Source organism: Aythya ferina, assembly GCF_964211825.1.
Source record: "Aythya ferina genome assembly, chromosome: 4".
Lineage (NCBI taxonomy): Eukaryota > Metazoa > Chordata > Aves > Anseriformes > Anatidae > Aythya > Aythya ferina.
The window spans coordinates 64,600,059-64,627,276 of NC_140300.1; the positions used below are offsets into that span (position 1 = coordinate 64,600,059).

A 27,218-nucleotide genomic window follows, 5' to 3' on the forward strand; every position below is an offset into this window, starting at 1 on the left:
CACCTGCCTGTCATTTTCTGCTCAAGGTACTGCTGGAGGAATCTCCTTTTAATGCGGGAGCACTCACCTACATTTTGCTGAAAATGCAGGCCTAGTTTAGTGTTCTGCCTCCTGTGATTCAACTCCACCTCTTTATTGTCCAATCGAGCAGCATAGCTATCAGGCTTTCTGCTTTTCAGAGAGGTGTCTGTGTAAAAGGGTGTTTTCTGCTCCTTATGTTGGCTTTATGCAGGGGAGACTACAGGATTCATTTCACCAGAAAAAGAGACTGAAAACATTTACGACCTTCTCTCCTAATGGTAGTCACCCTGGATAGTTAATGCTAAGTCCTGTACAGAAGCTGGAGAACAAACACAGGTTTTCTGGGTAAGCTTATTCTCTTTTTTTTTCCCCACATGAAACAATCACTGGATAAAACTGTGAAAGTTAAAGCATAAGAGCTTATGAAGTACATTACCATGCATGATTTCATCTAATGACTCATTCAAGCAGAGTAGCAATTTGTAAAATGCAATGTTTAATCTGTTGGTTACTAGGAAGAATTCAGTTAGATTCTAGATATTAATGAATTAATGCTCTTTTAAATTCTTACTTAACATTCACTCTTCGGGCAGTGGAACTTAGCTCTGAGTGGGTGTTTTAGGTGGGGATGAATTTCAACCTTACTTTGGATTGTGGTATTGAATATTTATTCACTTATTTCACTGGGCCCACCTGGAGAGTAAGGTCTTAGTGGAGGGCACCAAAACCAGACTCTATTGAAGTTCACCTAGTGGCTGAGAATAAGGACTCTACTGAAAAACACCCATGTCTGTAACACAAAATTAATCTTAGTTGTCCTTCCAATTTAATCATCTATTTTTCACCATTTCTGATGATCAGTCTATAATAAATTAATGGTGGAAAACAAGAAGATAGCCATGCAAACACCGAATGCTCATGTGAAATATTCTGTAACACTTACCCTTATCTGCTTATTAATAATAAGAAAAAAAAAAAGTGTAATCTTAGAACCTCAGTTTCTTATAAAGCTGTTACATTCTGGTGGTAATGATGCATCATGGTACTTGCTGCTAGAAGTTACGAATTCAAATGCTGCAGGCATTTTCTGATCAACGAGATTATGTCTGTGATTTATTGTTACTGTGATGTACTGATGTTTGAAATCTCTTATTAATGTATTCAGTGTAAGATGAAAGGCTGAGTGATGATGGCAGTCCAGCAACCAGAGACTGAAAATCAGAGGAATTCTGAAGCAGAGGGAAAAGGCTGTTGACAAGATATCTAAAATCCTAAACTTTTAGGGCTAGATGTTGCAAAGTCTCCTGTCTATGCAACCAGACCTAGATTTCCTCTTCATGTTTTTAAGGAAAGTATTGTAGTACGAGGTGACAGTTGTTCTAAATACTTTTTACTCATACTTTCCCATTCTGCTTCACTCCCAGACCCAAAAAGAGGTGTTACACACAATGCGTGCACAGTGTGCATAAAGCAATAGGAACACCACCACAGGTCTTCACTGAATTATTAGTGATGTTGTGTGGAGCAAAGAGGGATCTCAGTAGGGTTCACTACCAAAAGAAGCTAACAGCATTTGTTCTTTGCCATATAGATTATTACAATCTTTTTTTTTTTTTTTTTGCTCATTTTTACAGGGTATTTTTGATTGTACTGTATTTAATTATTTTGAAACTGTATTTTTATGTTTGCTGTTATCCAAAACTACAATAAAGGAAACAAAACAATAGAGCATTAAAACAATAAATAACATCTAACAAATCTCAGAGAGAACAGACATTGCTTTTACAAGAATGAAAGGGGAGATATAGACATTAAACAGAAAATAGAAGCAGCATTTTTATGATGGAGTTTAAAACAAGGATCAAGAAAGTGATGGTGGGAGCAAAGAAGTCAAAAGAAGTTGAACCTGAAAGTGAAAGCAATATTTAGGAACAACAACAGACAAGAAAATATGCCAAGGTCATTTGAAAAGAATGAACCAAGAAAGACAAGAAGACAGGAAGCGTTTGTTTGAGCACAGCAATTTCTATGATGCTGAGGGCTTTGAAATAACAACAGTAACAGAAATGAAGCCAATAAAATGAGGAAAATAAAAAGAAGACGCATGAAACAAAAGATACAGCAACACTTAACCACGTAGTCCAGTCATGGCTGATATAAAGTAGAGGAAGAAAGATGTTGAAAAGGCCACTGAACGAGCTGGCCTTCAAATGAGTGGAATATCACTCTGGCTGGCTTTTGTGCTTTGCTGTCTTGAAATAAATGTTTTGAACTGCAATGTTTTGGATAGGGCAACCCCAGGAATTATCACTGGAAGAAAGTGTTGAAGGAAGAAAGTTGTCTCCAAAGATGGAAATACACAAAGCTTCATTGTAGTGGCCTCTGGCAAGCTACAACTAGAGTAAGCAAGTAAAAATAGAAGAGCAGATAAAGAAAGTAAACAGATGAAATGGAAGAATGAAGCAAATAAATGCAATAATTAGAAAAGCACAGACACTCATTCAGAAACATACATGTGCATAGTTGTTTTGTCTCCACTGAAATAGCAGGCAAAGCAAGAGATTTTGAGATGTATTTATATGAGAAGAGGTACAGCTTTTTAGAAAAAGCTGCCTGGCAGTACATCTGACTTGCAGATAGTTTAGAAACGATGATGATAAACTGTGAATGTGTTTCTGGCCAATCTTGATCTCTGTAAGAATGTATGGCTAGAGTTTTTGTTTGAAAGTTTTGTCTAGTTAAATCCTTATAAAGTAATAATATTCTGTACGTGAGTACAGAACACAGGAAATCCTGAAATACTGAAAAGAAAATACACTGCTGTTTATCAGTTGTTCCAGCAAAACAGATTACATAAATATTTAACATAGCATTGCATGCTACACTCAGTACAAGCAAGGTGCTACACACAACTCTACTTACTTCCTGCATGTGCTGAAGAGAACTAATAAACAGATTTCAAAAACCACATGAATGCACTGCTGTAGTTTTGGAACTTACAATCAAAGTACAAGCACATAATTTCCAGACTATTCCTTATATCGTGATGCAAAGAACAAGCTTTTCCCTTTTGAGAGCACAGTTTATGCCAAACCCCCAAGTAACTTTGAACAATGGCCTTTGAATAATCTGTAGCATGGTGCCTAAACTGATGGTGATTTTACATTTGTTGGAATAATAACACAAAGAAATCATAAGAGGCTAAGTGAAATGACAGCTCCAGCCATCCAGAAATAGTTATAAGGTTTATATATGCACTTCTGATTTTACTAGAGTGTCCCTGTGAAGCATTCAGTGGGAAACTCAAGAGTACAAGAATAATCTGTGTAGTTTGCTTCTCTGTAAGTGTGACACAAACAGGAACTTTTACATGCCTCATTTTTTTTTTTTTTTTTTTTTTTGGGGGGGGGAGGAGGGAATGGAAAAAATCACGAGTGCTTTTGCAGGCAATGGTAGCAGACTAAGTCTTCTGTGCTACCAACCAGCACACCTCTTTAGTACTTCACATGACAAATATCACCCAATCTGTGGGTGCTGGCTGATATCCTGCAGCATCACTCAGTAGCCAACACTTCTACCTGATCATTCCCATTCCCTCATTCTTTGCAGTGCAGACTTTACCTTCAGACATTGACATCCCACTGGGACTAAAACCTTATAATTTCTATGGGCCTTAAGTTATTTTTTTTTTCCTGAGCACTACTGTTCTTCTCTCCTCCAGAACTATTGGTGAGATGCTTGCCTGCTTCTGAAGAGCTCATGGTCCAGTGTAGTCAGGGCAGTCCTGTAGGAAATGGGACAAAAAGTCTGAGAGGGCCTGATTCAGAGCTTTAGACTTCAGTATCACCCATCCCACAGGAGAGTAGGAAATTCCAAGTAGCTCACTTCTTGGCTAGATGAGCCTTCTTATTCTGAGTAATGATGAGTTTTACCCTAATATATTGAACAAGGCAATCTGTAGCTGAGAAATTTTCAGAAGACAGAAAAATCATTTTGCAGTTCTATTTACAGCATCTGGACTTGTTGATGCTCAGCTTAGTGGCAAACTTTATGCTGATGTTTTCCTTGCTGGACAGTTCTCTATTGACAATACTTCTGGAGTGCTGAACTTGTGACTGTGTTTGCTTGTCTTCAGCTGAACTTTTGGTTAAATCAACTGTACCTGTTTTAAGCCAGAATTAACTTGTAAGGGATGGGTAGCTGCTGACAAGTAACTTACTCAGACATGCAATCCATGGACTCCCATCCTCAACACAATTGTTTGCTGCCGTCTGAATATCTCCCTGGAAGTTAAAAGTGGATTGGATCTGCCAGGCTTCATTGTACAGTATTGGATCTGAATTTTCTGTATCCATTTCCATTTGAATCAGCAATCTTAACAATGAGGTTACCCAAAGCACCCGAGGGAACATGCCAGGGTGAGGTACAAAGCCTCATTGAGAAGAAGTTATCAATTAGCAGATTCCCATTTGCTATTCAAGCTGCACTAGAAAGTAATTAAATTTAAGCAGTCCTTCATTCAAAGCTGCAGGGGCAAGTAAATAAACTCAACAGAAGCCACAGCTATTAAATGAAGACATATGGCTCAGGCAGTCAATGGCCGTAAAAGACTCCTGAGAAAAGAAACTCTTTCAGCTTATGGTTGAGGAGGAAGCATAACAGTGGACTCTGACCAGAAAAAAAACTTGCTCTAGGTTTTGGAAGCACTTGCTGACAGCATCGTAAAGTTGAGTTTTGTTCTTAACAAAGGTCTGGGGTTATAAAAAAACACTATGTAACATCTGCAAGTTGACAGCACTTATTCTCTGTATACAGAATGACTTCTCCTATGAGTTACAAGTAAGCCATTAGTTTACAATGTCAACAAATTAAATGGAACTCTCCAAGACACATGTTAACTGTTATGGTGTGCGTATGCATAGAATGAGTAGCCATGCAAAATAACTTGTCTTTGCTGATGCCAGCGGAAGGCAGGGAAAGAAATCACATCTTTAACAAAACATTTTCATTTCATTTGGGTCAAAGGTATCCAAAGTGCTTTTGTTGAAATCACCTTGGCACTACTTGATATTCCAAAGGGACAAGATAAAATTTCACTAGTGCCAGGAGTATCTCTGTGGTTTATGAGTAGTTGGGATAACATTGCAGGGAACTTATGCAGCTTTTCATGTTGCATATACAAATTTGACAGTGTGGGGTAATGGATATTAGATTCTCTTGAGCACAGCTATATGAACAAAGTCATACTGTGTTCTTTATTCCACTTTTTCTGTTACCAACTTTTTAAATTACATTGAAAACATTTGTTTTAGGACCCTGTCATGTGGAATTTGCATATTTACAGGAAAATTGCCTTTTCTTTATCATCTCCAGATTTATGCCCGCTTTCCTCTATCTAAATTTTTGAATGTGGACTCGTGTCCTTCTACAGTACATCTCTGTAAAACTGGTTTCAGGGATATTTTCAACCTACATCCATTTTCTACAAAAAATAACAATTGTTGTTTTTAGCTCTGTCTCGAGGTTGGACCCTACTTATGTTTGTGATCAAAATAGGAAGCAAACAATTTATCATGCTCCTTATTCTTGTACACTTTTGACTGAATTTTTAAGGCTCTTTATGCTCTGTTTTGCTTTGACCCTGTGATTTGGTAATCCAGTCCACTGAGCATGGAGCTTTCTCTCCAACATGTTGAGACTGATCTGTCTCTATCTTGTAGATTGACATCATTTTTCTTTTTTCTTCTCTAAGCCTCAGTCAAGATCTTCTAATTGTCTTTTCTGTATGACTCCTCAGAAATCCCCCAGAAAATAAGCTTGCTTTTCCTTGTCTTAACTAGGCTGTTAAACAAGTCTAATGGCACTGTCTTGATAATGTTAAAACAAAAAGTCCCCTTTGTTCATCTTTCTCTCTCACACTTCAGAGAATTTTCCTACTTAAACAGCTCCTGAGTTTCTGAACCTCTCCTCACTACCTTCTCCCTAGTGGTTCTATTTCTTATGATTAGGCAGTGATCTTTCATGGAAATCCTCAAGTTTCATCACATAATAAGAGTAAGTATTCAAAGTAGTAGGGTTAAAATACAATAATGATAAAATGTATTTAAAAAGGGGTAAGAATGTAGATTTGTCTCCTAGTGAGTCTAATTAATGCTGGTACTGTTGATAGTACCTCTGGGAACAGATTTCCTGGCAAAAAGAAAGGTATTGTGTGAGGTTCCTGGCCTATCCTTGTAACTTGATGGCATATCACTTGGGGTTTGACCTCCATTCCTGTACATGTATTTGGGCTGAAACCTCTAGATGGTTCAATGTGTAGCTTTCCAGAGCCCATGTGTAGATCAGCATTCAGTACTAATGCCCAGCTGCCACATAGTATCATCACAGAAGACAAAATCAGGGAATCCATGAAGCTAAAGCAACATGAAAAACAAAGAAAATCTTATTTCACTCTCTCCTAGGAGAGTCAGTTACCAGAAAATACTGGTATCTTTTGGCTCAATCCTGCTGCCATCATCAATGTCCATAGGAAAATAGAATGAAAATTCCCCAAAGCACACAATGTTTAGCCTGACCTTTCAAAACAACACTTCTAAAAAGATGGTTAACAGTAACAGTCTCAGCACTACAGCTATAATTGTGCACATGCCTCCACATTAAACAGAAATCAGAGGAACCATTAAAACTCAGGTATAAATGTCAACCTTATGGGGGGGGGGGGGGGGGGGAAGGAGGGAGAAAGGGGGTTCAAACAACTGCTTCTTTTATCTGAAATCCTCCAGATATGTAACGCTTTGAAGTGTTTAATATATTATGCATTGAAACATTTAATATATTTGACATGATGTATTATTCTGTGTCACTGTTACACAGGATACTTCCTTAGATTGTATGACACAGTGTCACAGGGGGAAAGATATCAAGAGGAAGTATCAAAAAGCTAATATGCTTTTGATTTCACCAGGGTAGCCAGAATATGATGCAAGGAAAGGTGCATTGTATGTGTGATAGTATGTAGAGTAAGGTCTTTACAGTAGACAGGGAAAGGAACAGTTTGGGGGTAGTTGTTCTACAGATCACAATCTTTAAAATGATCATTCTCTCAGTTTTAACTGTTGTGCATTTGGACTTCTCTACAACACTTTTTTCCAGATTAAATGTTTTTACAGTTGGAAGGAGCAGTGCATGCCCGGGATTTCTGGCACTAACCTTTCAGCTTGGCAGGGCTTTGGTTTGACTCTGAACATGCAGAAGTGCCAGTCAAATGTTAACTGCAGACCTGCTATTCTTACTCAATAAATCTGAACTCTTGAGAATTCCTGTGAAGGTACTGCCCACACACAGAAAATCAGACACTTTACACAGTGTTAGATGGAAGCATAAAGCACATGCACATATTTCTAGCTAGGAAATGCTAGGAGAAAATGTGTGGCTGCTTCACCATACTCTAGGGCCACCATCAGTTTGCAGTGTAAATACAGGAGTTTTGTTGTCTTTGCCAATGCACAAGAACAACCCAAACTACTGAAGGAGAGGGGTTTTTAATTGCTTGTGTCTCTTATCAGGCAGTATGATTAGTAATATTTTGGTTTTCATTTTACCAAATGTCCTTTATTCATCACTGAAGGCAGTGGGACACTTCCTCTCAATTAACAACTGCAGGAGTGCATGGCTCTGTCCTTCACCCCCAGCTCCATGGTATATTAGTTATCATCCTGAAAACTGCCTATTACAAGTGCAGAGTAGCTCCTTGTCTGAGTCTCCACCTTTTAAACCCATTAAATTATTTCTTTTAGCAAGCCCAGCTACCCTCCTGGGTCTTTCAAAGACCTAGTGCTTTTTGAACTCAGGCTTTCCCAAGATCTGATTTTTTCCATATGTGAATGTCTCTACCACCAAATAAGGCCAATTCTACAACCATGACTCCGCATGATCTGGCCTTCCCCCAGCATCCTTGTTCCTAGTGTTTATTTGCAGAAATATCTGTGCAAGAACATGCTTGCAGATGTCAGAAATGCTATGCAGAGTACTGTTATCTGTATATTTAAGAAGAGCCCTAAATCCCTTGAACAGACTTATTCACACTTATGTTGCCCTTAAAGTTTCTATTTTCTCTATATGAGTAGCACATACTTGATACATGTAATATTGTTACCTTTTCTTACTGGAATAATAAAGTTGCATTGAGCTTTGTAAAAAAAAAAATATGAAATTTAATGAATGTTAATTCTGTTTTAGAGTAAAACTGTTGCAATTTTAATCCTATTTTATCAAGTTGACTCTTAAAACTTGTCTATAAAATGTCTTTCTGGTTTCAAATTAGGCATGCAAAATTCCTAGGCAAAATAAAAACAATTAAAAGGCAGAAGAAATAGGCTGATTTTGAATTATACATATTAGGTCAGAACAAACATGCCAGTATCAGACATCACTGATAAAAAACAAAACTATAACCACACCCTTGTCAAGTTAATCTTATTTCTTATTAAGCTTTTCAATCAGCTTTCCAAATGAATTTGATAATGACATCAAAAAAGTTATACTGAGAGGGCACAGCAGTGCAACACAGATCATTTTGTAGGTCTGTTGTCACCAAAATACATAGCTACTGCAGGTACAAATGCTGTTTGCAGAACTGCACCCATCTGTTAAATGAAAACGTTTCTGAATGAAATGAATCCCAATGTAAATTTTTAAATACACATAAATAAATGCTTGTATGCTCTTGTAACACACCACTATCTAGGAAAAATTCATATTGTAAAGCTTTTTTCATGTGCTTAATATCACTTCTCCCAGGTGAGACGTTTTAAAATAGATTTTGAATTAATACAGTAAATTATAGAATGGAGAGATGCGCAGAAGACATACTTTAGATAACCTCTGCAGAACAAGACTAGGCTGTGCTTTAAATCAACTCAATCAAGTGACAATTGTGCAATCTGCCTTTTGACAATCTTAAAACCAGATTAGGCATCATATACATAGATTCAGATCTCGCCCTTACAATTGTTGACCAGCTCCCACAAAAGATTCCCAAATAATCAAGTTCAACACCTTAGTTAATCCAAATATAAGCCCTCTATTCTGAACACAGCAATACAACTACCTCATTTCAAGAGGACAGTGATGAGAAATTGTAGGAACTAAAGCACAGATGTGAATTGGGTAAAGACAAATGATTAAAATCCAGGTAAAGTTTATGATAATAATTCCAAAATAATCCTAAATATCTCTTCGAATTTTGCAGAAATGTCCTCATTCACTTTCAGTATGATCAGGACAACTTTCCATTTAAAGCTAACTTATTAATAACTTTCTTTCATTTTTATTGTAAAGTTAAAATAAGTTTCAATTACCATGAACGAAGTCTGTAGCTACACTGTGAAAGAACATTTCTTCAAAAAAAATAAGTGTGTTAAGAGGAAATACCTAAGGGCTTGCTTCTGACAGGTGCTGAATGCCTCACAGAAGCAGCTCAGAAGCTGTCAGTATCCTACTGAAAATATCTGATTTTCACAGAAGAGCAGAATAACTGTGAAAGCACATTTCTAACCTCAAATACACACTAGTTTACCAACTTCACTTTCTAAACTAAACAAAACCAAAAACTATTACTTATGCTTAACTTTTTCCTTTCTTTTTTTTTTTTAATTTAAGTTTTGAATTTATGGACAGGAATGTGCTTAACATTAAGGAAAAAATAAGTTTGCTTTTATTTTCAGTTTCTCATCACTGAAACTGGAGAAACCAAAAAATTCTCATTAAACGTTAATTCATCTGCATCTTGACCCAAACTCAGGATTCGAATGAGATTCAATGTGAATATTTCTTTTGTCATCAGTCTGTTTCAGAGTAAGCCTTTGGCTAACTGAGTAGGGTGTCTCTCCAAACTTCTCCAGACCTGTTGTAAACTGAGCTACAATCAAATGCTAACTTTAAGAACTATCAACTTTTGCCATAGCCTTGGTTAAAAAGTTATTAAAGTGCTAGTGAATACTGCTGAAAGATGACAACTTCAGCCATAAAAATCAAATTATTATTACACTTTACACCTATGAAAATCAATGAATTAATCATGTCTTCAGGTTTGTGCTTTAAGTCTTTCAGTTCATTTGAGCTACAACTTTACTATGACCAAAGTACAATTGTTTCCAGATTGCCTTTGCAACCATTTTTACATGTTACCAAGTAAATTCTCAAATCCAAAATTTATGTACACATGTATTTGTTTGTTGTACTACTTTCTGTAAATTGTAGAAAATAAATTTCAGATTGCTTTGATAGATTATACAAAAATTTATGCAGGGGGAAGTATTCAAGCAGATCTTTTTCTCCCTCAGATTAGATATGAATTTCTGAGAAAATCTTGATTTTCTATGCATGAGACAAGGTAAAGAAGAAAATTAACACAGCTTAACACGTTCTGTTTAAATTTCAGTCCTTAATTTTATGCAGATTACCATGTAAACATATCTAAGTATAATAAGACAGTATTGCTGAAGACTACTAAGGTTTTTGTGTACACAAGAAAATTAATTGGCACTAGAATAACTGTGGGGGAGCTATACCCTAACAACTCCCTGCATATATGATTCTGAAATAAAAGTGATTTTATTCTGGAGTGATTATTCCCCTTTGGAAGAAGAGTAACTATTCTGGAATAAAATCACTTTTATTCTGGAACTGAATGTCCGCACTAGGGAGTTATTCCAGAATAGTTAAATTGTACCAAAACAGCTATGATGGAAGTTATTATGGAATAGCTCTACCGGTTAATTTCCCCCGTGTAGTACAGGCCAAAGGTTGAATTGCACCAGAATGTATTATACATAATTATGTGATCGATTGCTGTAGAGTAAGAGGGGTTTTAAAAGAGAATAGCTCCCATTTAAGGCCATTTCTCCTACTCCTCTTCCCCCAAAATGTAAAATCCTAGATAATTAAGTACTGCAGCTTAGAAAACTTTGAGGAAAAAAAGCACTGAACAGGTTCCAGATCAGGACATTAAATTACTGTCACAAGTTCCACCCAAATTATAAGGACCGTCTGCAATTGGCACTACCTTGTTTACTGTCTCATACATCTGTCATCCATATCATGTTGTCCTCCTCTACATTCACAGTGACAGCTGTCAGAGTATTCAGGAAACAAAAACATCTTGCATCTGTTCCTGGTAAACCATGGCTGTTTCAATAGGTTTTGCTGTATGTCCTGTAAAGTGTGAAAAATGAGGAAACATCATTTCAATTTGCCTTTCTGAAGAAAGCCTTTCACTCTGTGTCTCATCTAGCTAATGAGGAAGAGAGGAGGAAAAGAGATGGATCTTATAGCATTTAAAAACAGGTACTTAGCAGTAATAAAGTAGAATAAACTAGGGGCTGTAGATAAGACAGATCTCAGCACATTAGGTTGAAAATATAGTGGGGATAAGCTTGTGGGATTTTGTCAAGCCTCTACCTAAGGCTTTTGTTGTCCTTTCAGTTGTAGGAGCTGGGTATCAGGGTGAGGTCCAGGATTTGGACTTCATAAACTGATCTACACTATTAAGGCTGTGGAAAGCATTTTAAAAACAAGAAGTATTCACTTGCACTCCAAGAGCTTATTCCAGTTTGCTGTGGTGTATCCCAGCCCCAGCTCAAATGTGTGCCAGGTCTCCTGACTCCCCAGCTGTGTTAAATGAGCAGTGCTGGGATGGGTATGGTCCCATGCTGCAGCTTTCTGGCATGGCTCTGGAAGCCACTGAGAGACACTGATTTCTGTTAGATACACTGAAAAACAGTAACTCAAAGAAAAGGTGGGTGAGGGGAGAGACTAGGAGCTTGGTGCATCTGTGCATTACCACCCTGGAGAAAAGGACAATGCAGCAGGCTGTTCCTGGATCTGAGATCTAGGTGTTTTGGCTGGTGGTGCTGTGCAGAGGCTGGCTTACCTCCATCTGCCAAAACCTGCCCCAGTGAGTTCTACTCCCTGTCACTCCTCTTCTCTTTCCTGGAGCCAGTGTAGGGTGCTGGGGACATAGACTCGTGTTTCTCATCCCCTTCCCCAGCTCATGCTCTGACACAGAATTTCTCCTTTTTGTGCCAGACAGATGTCTAATCCTTCCTGACTATCTGGCATTAAGCCTTTCTTTTGCTTGCTGGCAATCCCCTTGCAGTATGTTGATGTTTTCTTAAGAAGTAATATTTGCTGGCTGTTATTATTTTTAGTGAGAATGAGCACTATAAAGGAATGAAATCTGACTTGCAAGAGAGAGACACTTACGAGTATGATGAATGTTTTATTCTGGAAGTCACATTCTCATCTGCTCCCAGGTGTTTTCCAAGTAATTGAATTAATCAGATTAATCCTGCAAGACCAAGAACCTGTGACTTTCACAATGGCTTCTTTAAAATTAAGTCAACAAGAGCAATTTAGTTATCAAGAAGAGGATGTATAATCTTGTTGCTGGAATGACTACTACTTTTGCCCAAGTAAGGGACTGGGAAGGCCTTCAAAGATACAGGAAAAATCGATGCAGTGGCACCCAGGTTGGACTGGTCTGTTAATCCATGGCGCCATTAAAAAAAGGAAGCTAGGTGTGCCTTGTGGTCATTAGGAAACTTTTGAAAATTTAAGATCAAAATCAAGTAAGATCTTCAGTAAGTACTGAATCATGTTACCTGGCACTGGAAGTGGCCCAATTACTCTAAATGGGAGCTGCTGAGTGTTGAGCCCTTTGGAAATCTCACTCATCAAGTAGCCTGATAAGAGAACGAGTCTGATCCATAGCATATATTAAATTTCACTTCAGTTTTTGTCCTCTTTATACTCCTCTCACTATGTGTAAAAAATGTAGGGTGTTCGTATTCCTTTCTGCATTCCTCCTCTCAGAAAGTCAGGTAAATTGCACATGGGCTTTCCCAGCAGTGTTCTAACATAACATTTATCAAAAATGTATGATCTATGTTGCAACTTTAACTATTATTTCTCAGGTTCTACCTCAGGGTGGATGTACCAGAGGGAACTACTGTGCAAAGTACCTGCTAGGAGGCTGGGATGGATGGGCAAGTGAAAAGACTGTACAGAACATAGGTGTGAGAGAAAAAAATATTTCTAACTAATGTATCCACTTCTAATTTATTATCTGGCTTTTCCAGATCTAAGGAATTTTTCACAGTATGTATAGACACTGAACAGGGAACAAAGGTGCTTTTCATCATGAAAACATTACATCTTCAGTTTTAAGACTTTGATACAACTGTAATACTGTTTACAGTTTTAGTCTCACATTAAGACATTGGAAACTTAGTGTGATTACACAGTCTTCAGCTTATGAAGTGTCCTTGCTGCATGTCTACTACTTCTGGGTGGTCAGGCAGCAACAACAGGTAAGAAGGCAAACTATGTCAGTTATAGATTAACTAATCACCAGATTAAAAAGGAATAGAGTAACAGGCAATACAGATCATATGAAGTGGCTTCCAGTGCATGACCTTGCTAGAGAAAGGGAATTCCTGTAACTAATGCAGTGGCTCATCAGTCTCCACTCCCTTTTGTTTGTTTTCTCAGACCCTCTTTTCTAATGCATTTTTTCCTTTTAAATTACAGTATTGTTAACTCTGAATAAAAATTACTTTATGAAATATTTAAATATTTAACTTACTTTAATCAAACAGTAGGTATATTGCCTCTTCTTAAATGTCCTTGTCATAAAGGAATTCAAGTGAATCGTTTGTTTCATCTTTAGCTTCTCTCCTTAGAAACTCCAAGTCTGGGACTGCTTGTCTTTTTTTTTTTTTTTTTTGCTAGTGTTATTCAGGTCTTCGTTTCACATAGACTTGCACCTCTAGTTTTACCTTCTCCCATCCACAGAAATCAAGAGGCTGATCTGCCACCTTTCTGTACTGACATAGAAGGGGCAACAAAGAGTGAATGCTGTATGTGCTCTTCTGGTTCAAGCAAAACAGGGTCTATGTACACAGTATGGTGTTTCTGAAGCTACAGTCAGATCCAAATAAATCACTCCTTCCGCACCATGGCTGATTACCTGGCACCTGCTATTAGGTTCCCTTCAATTCTGTGGTAGCGCTGAAGTTAATTTGCCATTTTATACCAACCTAACATGCTAGTCCCAAATCCATGGTAACTTGGATTACCATATTACTCCAAAAATGTACCACTGAGAAGTGACCCAACAGATTTCATGAAGTCAAAGTCTTCAAGACTACAGGGTCTGCTATGACCTTTCAGTATAACCTCCAGCACAAAACAGACCATACTGTTTATACTTCTCCTTGAACTACGTCTTTTCAAGGACCAAGCAACTGCCAGGAAAGGAAAACAAAATGCTACATGCTGGGCATTCTTCTCCAACTGACTTGATTACCTCTTTACCCATAAGCCACAAGTCTGAGGACATTTGGTTTCCACCCTTTATGAGCTTCTCAATTAACAAAAACAGATTTAAGAAGGACAGCACTCTTTTCAGGACAGATTTTGATGGATGCTAGAACATTAAATGTCAAACAGAAGAGAAATTTCTCATTGGGGTCGTTTTCTATTATATTGTATTGCGCAGTGTGACTGCTTATCTCAGGTTGCAGAGGTTATTTGCTGCAGGGAAGGCTGAGAATGTCGTTAGTGCACTGTGCCCTGAGATAACCTGCAGCATATCATTAAACCATCTAATGACTGTATGGCCCATTGACCTCCATCACTCATTTGCTAACAATGTTTGTTATTTACAGGCACTAGGGAAATTACTGTTGAGTTATTAGTCACCCTTCTCTTGCTGCTGCCACCACAATATTTGGTGATATCCAACAGGAAAAATTAAGAAGCCAGTTAATTGACTTTAATAACTGGATCTGGTGTGCACACAAATGAATGTGGGTGTGTTTAACCAGTCCTCTCTGTCATCTGTTGCCTTCCCACCCCCAAATATTCTGGTAGATTGTTGTTATCATTGAAATAATGTTTTCACTTAGCAATGTCTTTCTATCCAGCTATGAAGTCCAATAGGTGTACTTTTCTTTTAGAAGCATGTTATGCAACAATCTGGTATGGAAATGAATCTAGTGTTGGAAGAAGCTAAATAGAGATCTGTGCTGAATATGTCACTTTAACCCAAGACTATCTCTGCTGGTGTGAGGTATTTGCTGCCACTATTATTAAAACAGCATTGCCATTAATCCAGTTATTTTCAAAGGCACTTAAAGCTATTAGGCATTTAAATCTCATGGGAACTGAAAGGTACTTGGCTCTGATTTTTATTTTTATTTATTATTGTTTTTTTTTTTGGTTTTGGTGCAGAGGGGTGGAGGGTGAAGAGAGTGAAGACAGTTCATTTTTGGTTAGTTTACTTATTTTTAGGTTGTTATTTTTCAGTTTAAACTATTTTTTTTAGTTAAAATGTAACAAACAAAATTCATGTTGTTTTCATTAAATAGTAATCTTTCCTTGTAGTTAAAGGCCTATTCAGCAGGCTAAATTCATCTGCTTGAACTTTTCATCTGAATTGAACTTTTATTTGAGGTAAATCAAGGCTAAAGAAAAATGTGGAATACACATGAAGTAGTATTCCAATCACGTGCTTGCTTGAAACCTCACAGAGAGGGGTATAGCTTTCACCGCCTTCAATGAATTATGACAGAACAGAACAAGGCGTTGTGTACTGCTAGAATTAATTAGCATCACTGGCTCCATTCGAGGGTGACCAGATGTACACAGCCAAAGCAGGATGCCTATCACTGTCTGCCAGGATTTCAAAAGTGATAGGACAACAATGTGCAAATAAAGCCACATTATGTTGGTATTACAAAAAGCGCTTCAGCTTTTGGGTTTTCCTGTGCAAAAGGAGAAGTGACAAAAGCAAGGGTGCTCCTATGGCTTCAGTGGTGTTTCTGCTTGAGAGAGTTTGATTCAATTACCAGAGCTACTGAAGTTTCCCTTTTTGAAGCAAGAGTAAGTGCGCTGGGTTCATGAAAGTCCCACTGACTACCACTTCATCACTTCAATTTACCATCTGTAAAGTGAAGTTCATAAATTATATTGTACAGGTAACAGTGTGAAATACACTGGATTGTATGTCTGGGATACAGGTCCAGCAACAGCAAATAATCTGTCCAGCCAAGGACATTCTGGGCATCAGCTCAAAGCAGTCTATAGAGCACCATAACTTAAGGAGGTTACTAATAACACATGGTATTAAGAAACTGAGTAAAGTTTTACAAAGCTAAAGAAAATTGCAATCAAATAAAAGGTATATTGTTGCAGACTAGGATCATTTTTGTATTATTAATCTAGGATACACCAAGAGCTAGAAAAAGCTTAGTGTGAAGATGCACAAGTGACTTAACACAACTTAATGATGTATCATGCATCAGCTGGCCTACAGGAGCTGACTATACCAGCATCCTTTACCACCAGCAAATGTTATCCAGAATGCATTAATCTAAACCACAGTGCAATTGCTAAGCTATAGTAACTTCACTTTATTTTGTTTCACAGACCTTTAAACTTCTCACTAGGTTTCATTAAAGCCAGTGCAGATGGCTTCTAAACTCCTGATCCTCAAGGCAGGGAATTCAGAGGAGAGAATATCATTTAACTTTGTTACATTCTAGAGTTTGAATCATGCAATCATTCAGGTTGAAAAAGACCTTCAGGATTATCTAGTCCAACAATAACCCCACTACCAATGTCACTCACAATGTCACTCACAATGACCCTAAGCAGCATATTTTAGAAAGCCATACCACCACCACCCCTCCCTATATGCCTGTCCCTTCTGAAGGGCTTGTAGCCATCCATTGCAGCACTTGAGTCAGTGTGGTCCCACCATGTTTCAGTGACAGTGGCTAGGTCATAGCTTGCCTGCTGCACAACAGCTTCCAGCTCCTCCTGTTTGTTGCCCATGCAGGGTGCATTGGTGTAGATACACTACAGTCACATCATTGCCCTCACCCTCAACCCTGGGACTGCTCCCCCAGGTTCATCTCTATCAAGTCTTATTTCCCCCCATCCCTCTTCATACCTAGTTTAAAGCCTTCTCAGTGAGCCCTATCAGTTCCTGGGCTGGAGTACATTTCCCCCTTTGGTACAGGTGGGACCCATCAGCAGCCATCAGGTCAGGTGCCACATAAACCTCCCCATGATCAAAAAAATATTCCTGTGAAGACAGGAGTCTCTCAGTCATCGACAGAGGACTCAAGCACAGAGAACAGAGCCAGAAAATAAAAAAACAACCCTCAGGGCCACAAATGCTAACAGGCCATGAATGCACAGCAGCCCCAGCAGGGGTAATCACAGACTTTACAGCTAAAAAAAGGTGACCCTGCTCAGTCTCTTGGTAATACTGCACCTATGTGGTCAAACCCCTTCTGGTGCATACTAAAGCTCTTTGTGAATCCTCTGGAGTGTTACACAAATGGCTTTAAATGTCTAGAGATTAAAATATAATCCAAAAGCAGGAGCATACCCCACCATGTTGCAAAAACAAGTTGGCCAGCAACCTCTGCTAAATATCCCTCTATTAAGTGAATTCCAAACACTTAAAATCTAGATGGCTACAAGGTCTAAAGACTCTACAGCCAGCAAAACAACATAAAAAAATCTCCAAAGATATAACTAACTGTCCCTAACTCCAAAAAAAACTACACCTTACATGCCTACCACTGCTGGTTTCAGATACATTCTGGCACGTGGAATTCGGAGAATATATTTTTTCCCCTAAACCCTGCTCCATCACTTTACCACCAAGGTTGTAACTTTGATAACATTTGACATACAGGTTAAGACAAAGTCACATTCACAGTAAGCCCCATAATTCTGCAAAAATCAGATGAGACCTAGAACCACAAAGCAAACACATGACTAGAACCACAAAGCAAACACATGAAGTAACATTGCCATCCTATCTGTAAACAGGCTATAAGAATTACCTGAAGGGGATCTGCATACAATACATGCACCTACTACTACATAGATTGCTTTAGTCTAAAAGATCCTACTAGTTGTTACCTCAAAAAGATGTGCTTACCTCTCTCAACTTGGAAACGCATTAGTCCATAGGCTCTGACCCACCTAAATATCCCTGTAACTGACTGAAGGAAAAACAAAGCACTTATCCTAAAGAGCACAAAGAGCTCTCTGATGAGATGCCTGTGGCTCATATACCATCAGCCCCACCTGACACCCATCCCAATCACCTGGGAAAGGGGAGGGAAAAAGCAAAAGGGAGAAAGATAGCAGGAGGAGCAACAGCTGTGTGTGTTTATTGGTTGATTTATTGACTTATTGATTATTATTAGTAGTAGTAGTAGTATTTTATCTGGCTTAGCTCAACAGGGTGCAGATAAGAGAACTGGGCTGTTTCTGGAAGCAACAATTCCCGTGCTTTTGCTTCAGCTTTGAATATTGAAAGGACACTATGACCAAGCAAGTAACTGAAACTATTTCAGCTGAAATTAGCTCAAACCTTTCTTTACATAGGCAAAAATAATCTAGGAGCATAACAGATTACATGCCAAAAAAAATAATCAATTCCATGTAATAACATGGCTCACAGGAGAAATCAGGCACTTGAGGGCTACCCAGTGCCCTCTAGCTCCCCTGGAAAGCCTCCCAGTGACACCCTGTGTCCTCTTGGATACCCTAGAGGTCTCCCAGGGCACACTAAGGTTCCCTACAAGCCTCCTCTTGCACCCTAGAGGCAAAATTAGGACTCTTCCAGGAATCTAATGGCCTCTGGAGGCCTCGCAGGGCTCTCTAGTGCTCTCTCGGGCACACTGGAGGCCTCCTGTGGCTGAACAAGTATGCAGGAGTTGTGTAGTATATCCTAAGATAAATAAGAAAATTACCTGCAGTCAGACCAATGGGGGACCTGTCAGAAGAAAATTATTGAGATTTTTCTCACACCCCTCCCCAGTTTCCTGCACAGTGGGTGCTGGTGCTGACACTGCCATGGGCTTTTGCTCACCAAAGCTTGGTGCTGCTGGAATAAAAGTCAGTGTGAGAACTGGTCCTGAGCACATCCATGGGTGGAGCTGGAGGGCGGGGGGTGGGGAGGTGTGTGGTGGTGGCCATGGGAACGGCCATTGGCCCAGTGAAACAGCGACAGAACCATGGCCCAGAATTGGGTCCCCGAGGGAGCATCATGGCGACGATCCTGTCTGTCCCTGTCCAACCCCGTCCCCTCCCCAGCCATAATGACGTTGGTGGTGGGTGGCGAGCTCTACGATATTGTGGACATGGTGGGTAAGGGGTCCTTCGGGGAGGTGGCCAGGAGCTGTCGGAAGAGCACAGGAGAGATGGTTGCCATTAAGATCTTGAGGAATGAAGGCAACCAAGGCCAGAGCGCCTGGAATGAGGTGAAGGTGCTGCGGGCACTGCAGGCAGTGGACACGGAGGCAGCGCACATCGTCCGCTTCCTTGAGTCTTTTCAGGACAGTGCCTGCACCTACCTGGTCTTCGAGCTGCTGGAGCAAAGCCTCTTTGAATTCCAGAAGAAGAACAACTTCTCGCCACTGCCCGTGCGGCACATCCGCACCATCGTGGCGCAGGTGCTGGTGGCGTTGGCCAAGCTGAAGGAGCTCGCCATCATCCACGCTGACCTGAAGCCGGAGAACATCATGCTGGTGGACCATGCGCGTCACCCTTTCCGTGTGAAGCTGGTGGACTTTGGCTCGGCCTGCATCTTCAGCGAGGCGTGCTTCATCAAGGAGCCCTACATCCAGACCCGCTTCTACCGGGCGCCCGAAATCCTGCTGGGGCTGCCCTTCTGCGAGAAGATGGACATGTGGTCCTTGGGCTGCGTGGTGGCCGAGCTCCACCTGGGCAGGCCGCTCTATCCAGGCAGAAATGAGGACGAGCAGGTCCGCTACATCTGCAAGACGCAGGGTTTGCCGCCGGGGAGGCTGCTATGCACTGCCCGCAAAGCTCAGCGCTTTTTCCGGCGGGCACCAGATCCGGCTGGAGCTTGGCAGCTGAAGCCGGAGGTGGCTGTGGTTGGGGCAAAGGTGACGGTGGGGCGGAGGAGATACATCCTCTCCTCGCTGGAGCAGATGGTGGCAGTCAACATGCGACCGCTGCTTGGCGCCGAGCAGGAGGCGCTGGCCGAACGCTGTGACCTGCACGGGATGGTGGAGCTGGTGCAGAGGATGCTCACCTGGGACTCACATGAGAGGATCACGCCCAGCACTGCCCTCAAGCACCCGTTCATCTCCATGAGGCAGCTGGAGTCCAGCTTCCAGGCCACCCAGTACTACCAGCTGTGCCAGCAAGCTGCCCAGGCGTCCCGCGAGGATGCTGCTGGTGCCACCGTCACTCCTACTGTGGAAGAAGGCATCGCATTCCCACCAGAGAAGTATGGTTCTTGCAGTGCACAGACAGCCACCACCCAGATGGACAACCTCAGCCTGGGTGAGGAGAGCCAGCACGGTGCCTGCCACCCCATCCCCTGCCACTATGGGAGCTGGCACCGGGCAGCACAGCACTCACAACGCCCCAAGATGAACACGGTTTCAAGTAACCTGATTGTGTTGGGGCCACCGTCCCCTCCCGGTGGCAGGGCCAGGTGGCAGCTAGGAGCAGAGCATGCACAGGGGAGCGTCTGCCTCACCCCATGCCAAGGTACCACTGTGGGGCAAGGGGATGGCACAGGGTCCAGGGCGCTTTGGGTCCCCCGGGGGTTGCAAGTGCCTGGGTGCTCCAGGTGCCTGGTGCTCCATGTCCACTGGTGCTCCATGTCCCCTGGTGCTCCACGTCATGGGTGCTGCAGGTCCCTCATGCTCCCTGAATCCCATATTATGGGTGTTCTGGGTTCCTCAGGGCCCCATGTTCTCCATTTCCCCATCAGCCGCATATCATGGGTACTAGTGTCCCTACCATTCCGTGTCCCCATCAGCCCCATGTCCCCATCAGCCCCACATCATGCATTTTGGGGTCCCTGCCATTGCATGTCCCCATGTGCTCCTAACATCATAGGTTCTCCCTGTCCCTGGGTCCCCAGCTCCACACAGAGACCCACAGCATGGGCTGTGACACCTCCCCCGTGCTGCTCACCCCCTGGTGCTTTTCTCACCCACAGCGAGCCCTGATGAGGCAGCACAGCCCTGACAGCTCCTATCCCATCACCAGCCCCGAGCCCGGCTCATCAGAACAGGACTTGCAGCTCCTTCAGGCCCCCACTACCTGCAGTGCCACTGAGCTGCCAGCGAGAGACAAGAGACCCCGCGCCCACCTCTGAGCATCCCGGACCTTCCTATTCCTCACCTCCGCATAACCTCTCTGCTCCACTCATAACCAGGTGCTGAAGGGGAGCAGGCATACCACCCTTGTGGGCACTGGCCATTGCAGTGCTCCCCAATAAAGCTGTTGAATGAGCATTTTGTATCTCCTTGATGGGTGCAAGATGGACTTGGGACCGCAGGGTGTCCCAGGATCTCAGGGTGTCCTGGGACTGATGCTCGCTTACACCACACAGGGTGGCACAAAGGATGCAGGTGCTACCCAGCGGCATGGCACCCACCTTTAATTTCAACACAAAGTCTACGAGAAGTGCTCTGTACCCCCCAAAACACCCAAAGCATAGTGCTGGGATCGGCTGAGGTCTGCTCCTCCTCACCCCACAGCAGGAGCCGCACAGCCGCTCCCAGCGCCCCGCATTGCGATGTCCACACTGTACGGGGAGCTCCGGTCCTGCTTGACCACTACCCACAGCTGGCCCTGCACAGTGTGTCCCCCCTGGTATGACCACCCTCAATGTGTGTCCATGTTTCCCCCATATGTTTCCCCCAGTTCTATCTCAAAATAATGGTTGGATTTGCACCAAGATGCCTAGAAAGACTGAACAGGCCTTGTCCCTGATTGCTATTTCTAGCAGCAACTGCGTCTGGGTTCTCTAGATTTCTGAGGACAACAGATCATACTCAGTCAGAAGAAGGAACAGATTTTGAAGTTGAGCTTCCTAAGTGTAGTGGGTTTACATGGCAAGGTTTTGGTAGCAGGGGGCCATAGGGGTAGCTTCTGTGAGAAGAATCTAGAAGCTGCCCCATGTTAGGTAAGGGCCCCACTGCTGACCAGAGCCGAGTCAATAAGCGATGTTGTTTTGCACCTCTGTGAGATCAGATTTAAGACAGGGAAAAAAAATGCTGTGCCACACAGCAGCTGGGAGAGTGAGAGGAGTGAGGAACAGCCTTGCAGGCACCAAGGTCAGTGAAGAAAGAAGGGGGAGAGGTGCTCCAGGTGCCGGAGCAGAAGTCCCCTGTGGCCTGTGGTGAGGCCCAAGGTGAAGCAGGATGTCCCCTTGCAGCCCAAGGAGTACCATGGGGGAGCAGGGGTTCATGCTGCAACCTGTGGAGGAGACCATGGTGGAGCAGGTGGCCCTGCATTGATGGAGGCTACGGGCTGTGGAAGACCCCTGCCGGAGCAGGTTCTAGACCAGAGCTGCAGCCCGTGGAGAGGAGACCATGCAGGAGCAGGGGGCCTGGGGCGAGGTGCTGCCTGTGGGGGACCCAGGTTGGAGCAGTTTGCTCCTGAGGGATGGACCCCGTGGTACGGACCCATATCTGGAGCAGTTCTGGAAGAGCTGCTGCCTGTGGGAAGCCCACGCTGGATCAGTTTGGGAAGGATGGCATCCCATGGAAGGGACCCCACAATACAGGGAACAAGAGTGACCAAGAAGGAGCAGTGGTGAAGAAGCACTATAGACTGATCTAACAGGTTACACACCAAAAAAAAATAAATAAAAAAATCAATTCAGTGTAATAACATGACTCGCAGGAGAAATCAGGCACTTGAGTAGGCTATCTAAAAACCAGAAGGCTGTGCTGATGGGTCAAAATACACTACAGGACATTGAAACCTGGCCTTCTGCTGCACCAACTTAAAAACTACCCCTACACTCACCAAGGCACAACCCCAACTCAAACACAGACACAGCATTTTAGCTTGAGTGTTAACCCTAACCATAACTTTTTTTTTTTTTTTTTTTTTTTTTTTTTAGTACCCTAAAAAAACCTCCTTAATCTCTCCACCTCCTCCTTGAGCTCTGCCACCAGGCTGCTCCGATCCTCCACCTGCTTTCACCTCATGCAGGCAGTATCTCTGTCAGCCTCCATTGGTAGCGGCTGGCTCAGGCACACCCTGCAGCCTGGAGCCTGAACTGCTGCATCTTGGGGCAGGCACCCGGTCTGTGTCACCACAGTCTTTTTGGCGAATGCTTTATTGAGTGTTTGCCAGCTGGTGGTGACCATGGCTAGGGTTGCTGTCTGTATGGCCTGGCTCCATAGGCCTGGGCAGAAGGTGCTGCCAGCCCCGCCTGTGCCTCCTCAGCCACCCTCACAAGGGCTGCCAGGCCCTGGTGGCTCCCTCGGCTGCCTCGAGGGGCCTCAGGGCAGGAAAAAAGCCCTAAAAAAACAAAAAGCTATGCCCGCTGCCGTCCCTGGCTCTGCTGCAGAATGTGTCTGCCCCAGAAAATCTTCATATCGAGATTGCCAAACTCTCGAGGAAATACTGACTCAACAGAAATTGTTGCCATCATATCTATCCATCAATTAAAGCGTCTGTTCTTTAGGTCAGTAAATATTCTGACCATCAGTCCGGCCCGTTTCTCACTACAAGCCTGAGAAGAGGATGCACATGCTGCATTAAACTCCTCTAAGCATTATCAGGTCTTTCAGGGCTCACAAGATTGTTATGAAGATTTCAAATGACACAGATATCATGGCCCCTGCCAAATCATTTCAATGGTTAACTGCTCTTCCTGTATAAATCAAGGGTTCCTTTCAATCTGAGATATAGTCCTGCTTCAGTTATCAGATATTGGAGTTTATTATGGTTCCTACTGACCTGTGAATAAGCCACCTCTTCAGGTCTCTTTATGCTTCTAGATGTGAAACTGTAAACTCTCATTTTGTATGAGAAACACTGTCTGCTTTCCCTGTTATCTTTCACTTCTGTGGTCAATGAAATTTTGAGAGTTGACATATAATTAACATGAAGAATAATGGAGTAAATGACTCTCCTCCAAGGAGAAGCCCAGTGAAGCACTGAGATGGTAACAGCAGAGAGAAACCCCAGCCCTACCCTGAAAGGGAACGGTGTTGTAGCACAAGAACTTCCTTGTAAACAGCTGTTGGTGTAGCATCTTAAAAATGCAATGGGGAAAAACAAAACAAAACAAAACAAACAAACCAAAAAACAAACAAACAAACAAACAAAACAAAACAAAAAAACACGTTATAAGGGGCACAGTCTCCTGGGAAGAAAGGAGAGGCATGCTTTTGTTGCAAGTGGATCTGACTTAGCTAGTGAATGAGATAGGTGGTGAACTACTTGTGAAAGAGAGCTTGTGTGAAGCAAAGAAAAAAAAAAAAAGTCAAAATGAAGGATACTATGTTCCTTTAAAAATCCTCACTGGAGAACCAAAGAAAATCCTCTTCAAAGAATGACCAGGCATGGTGAAGAACATGAGTTAGAGAAATGCAACAGGACTGTATATATCATTTTTCTGACAGATTTCAGAGTAATCGTATAGAATCACTTATGTTGGCTATGTGTCTGTATGCTATTGATTACCAGATGTACTCAGAGGGTTAATTCATAAATCTAGAGAAACTGCAATATTTGGGAGATGAGGAAAAGTGTGCTTAAATCTGGGAGCAACAGTCCTAGGGTTGTGGGACAGCATCACAATATAAGCTTGTGTCTGGCAGGAAATAATGTGGTGGAGGAATCGTAAAGAATGTGGAAGAAAAAAATGGAATTGTACTGTTCTGAAGTTAAAGTAATGTATGGAACTGGCTTCCTGGGATTTGAACACATCAGCCTGGCAAGCTTTCAGGTAGGGAAAGCTCACCTAAAGCTATGTGAAAGATACCTTTTGTTTTATAATTACTTGCAGACTGTGACAAAGCTACTTCTTGCCCTTCTCTCAGCTCAAATAAGGAGGCAAAGATGTCTAAGGCTGACTAGTCAGAAGCCCAGCAAGGGGTGCAAATCTGAGACAAAATAATGTGAGAACAAAAGATCATCTTTTGGCTGGGACTTTATCTCTTTTGTATGTAAGCCTCTTTGGATTCCATCATTAAAAGCACAACACTCTGCTCTTCAATGGTGCTTACATGTAGTAATCGGTGCAGTGCTGGTGTTAAATATGCTGGATACTGCACTTCGCTTTTTGGTATCCTTCAGTACTTTACTGCTTCCTTGGCAGTCTACAGAGGTGATAATTGTGTGTGGAGTGGTTTTTTTGAAGGTTTTATTTTTAAAAAACTTGGTAGCTATTGTGTATTTCTGTCACAGCTTTTATTATGTTCCAGTGATGGTTTGACAATTTTTATTTTCAAATTGACAGTTCCGATAATGATGTACCACTCAGGAAATCCGTAAATCTTCTGGTAGATAAATCCACTGTATATTTTTGTTTAATGTATTTGACAGCATTATAATGGATTTAAAATTACATTTATTGTGTGTGTTACTGTGTGACAAGGGATAGATTTCAACCATTCATTTCCCAGGAAACACAGCATTATTACTTGATGCAGAAATACTGCTTTTACATATAGGCTACTTATCACAATTTATACTTGCCCTCTGACAGTGATTCACATAAACCTTGCATGCTCTGTGGCCAAACCGGGAAAGCTCAGCAAGCACTGAGTATTATCAGACTCTCGTGCTGCAAGGGAAAATGTAGGGATTATGATTATATTAAAGCTACTGATCCTGTTTCACGCTGTACCACCATAATGTTGCCAGATCTAAGAGCACCTCTCAACTCTGCCCAACATGGAGCCTTTCTTTCTGACCATGTGTGTTCTTCACATGCATCTGACTGCAGCAGAGGACCAGGGAAAAGGGAGCAGCAGGGCAGGACACCTAGCATCTCTCTGCTCTTGCACATGTTCAGGAAAGATGTTTGATGAGCCCTAATAATTCAGATTTGTTATTTGAAACTGTTTTTGCATGTGAAAGTTGTTATTCAAAACTGGTTTTGCATGTGAAAGTATACTTTATCCTCTCCTGTTTGAGTAGATTTAACAAACAAGCCAATTTCTCAGGCTTATACCATGGGAAAGGCCACGATATCATTACTAATTTCAAAATTATGCAAAAACTCTTTCCATCAAATTCACTTTCAGATCTCTTACAAATAATTCTCCATCTTTATGTAACACCTGTCTTTGTACTGGAAGACTTTTGTGAGATACCTTCTGTGATAGGGCTTTCAGTACACTGGGGGTCCAGGCTCCCTAGCCCACATGACTTTTGATTAGCTTTCATGAGTTAAGTATGAACTATCAATTAAAGATCCATTTTTGTGTGTCATTACAACAGATTTGCTTCAACCCACACTTACCTCTTCCTGGCAAAGCTCTTCTTAACAGCATCTTACTGCTTTTCTAGATGCCCACTAAACTGTATTATCATCAGAGAGATTTACAGTTCTTGAACAGACTCTCTTAGCAAATGAACACCCTTAACTTTGTTAACACAATGAATGTATTTGCCTCACACAGCTTGTTCATAAACTATGTCCTTCATACTGCTGGCTAGTCAGTTAATTAGCCAGCACAGGCATCAGATGGACTTTCATGCTCTTTCCCATCTTATCCTTCCTTATCCACTGTACCTCAGAGAAGGGCTGCCTGTGTAAAATCATAGATCCTATTAGCATGTGTGGAGACATATGCTAAATTGAGTGCACAGCTTCCTCTCTATTCTCTACCTGTGGTTCCCCCATGGCTCATATCAAGCTTGTGGCTACCAAGGATAGAACATTCCCTCCAGATTCCTGCCACTTTTGCTCTCTACAAGCAAGCAAACAAACAAAGAAAAACAGAACATCACCACCACTGACACCAAAAAATTCATTCCTAAGTGTTCCAGAAAGTGAAGGGGAAATGGCAACATTTCAGTTCAATCAGAAGATTTTGTTTTGGCTTTGATGCTTTTCCCCAATGATTTAGACCTGTCTTTCTTTAGTTTTCCTTTATTTAGTATGTGGGTGAGAGGGCAAGAACACAGAGAAAATTGATTTTCCCTTTTTTTCTACTTTTATTCCCTCCGGTGAAACTTGGAGAACAGTTTTTGTTTTGTTCCATTAAATAAAAAAATAAAAAATCAGCAAGTGGCAAGAAAATCCCTTCCTTTCACTTTCCAGTTTGAGAACATCAGGTGTTGGCCTGTTTTTACTCTAGTGAGATAAT

At 41.7% G+C, this 27,218-nt stretch overlaps 1 protein-coding gene and 1 long non-coding RNA gene across 4 annotated transcripts in view; one reads left to right on the forward strand and one right to left on the reverse strand.

Annotated features, from left to right (window-relative positions):
* The window catches only part of LOC311436465, a 30,365-nt gene extending 12,227 nt beyond the window's left edge, over positions 1-18,138 (reverse strand). The window contains exons 1-5 of one of the 3 annotated variants that reach the window (XR_014692874.1): positions 18,044-18,138; positions 13,667-13,902; positions 12,286-12,370; positions 11,087-11,235; positions 3,441-3,805 (exon numbers count right to left, since the gene is read on the reverse strand). This is a non-coding gene — a long non-coding RNA (uncharacterized lncRNA). Of the gene's footprint in view, positions 1-3,440; positions 3,806-11,086; positions 11,236-12,285; positions 12,371-13,666; positions 13,908-18,043 lie in introns of those variants that run through there. The other 2 variants (XR_014692872.1, XR_014692873.1) reach the window with 2 other exon arrangements.
* A 1,033-nt stretch (positions 18,139-19,171) lies between these two features.
* On the forward strand, positions 19,172-20,273 carry HIPK4 (homeodomain interacting protein kinase 4; the record flags this gene model as incomplete). The annotated part of the gene is made up of 1 exon (XM_084517978.1): positions 19,172-20,273. A coding segment is annotated over exon 1 (1,062 nt), but the record flags the coding sequence as incomplete, so codon positions are not given.
* Between the last annotated feature and the right edge of the window lie 6,945 nt (positions 20,274-27,218).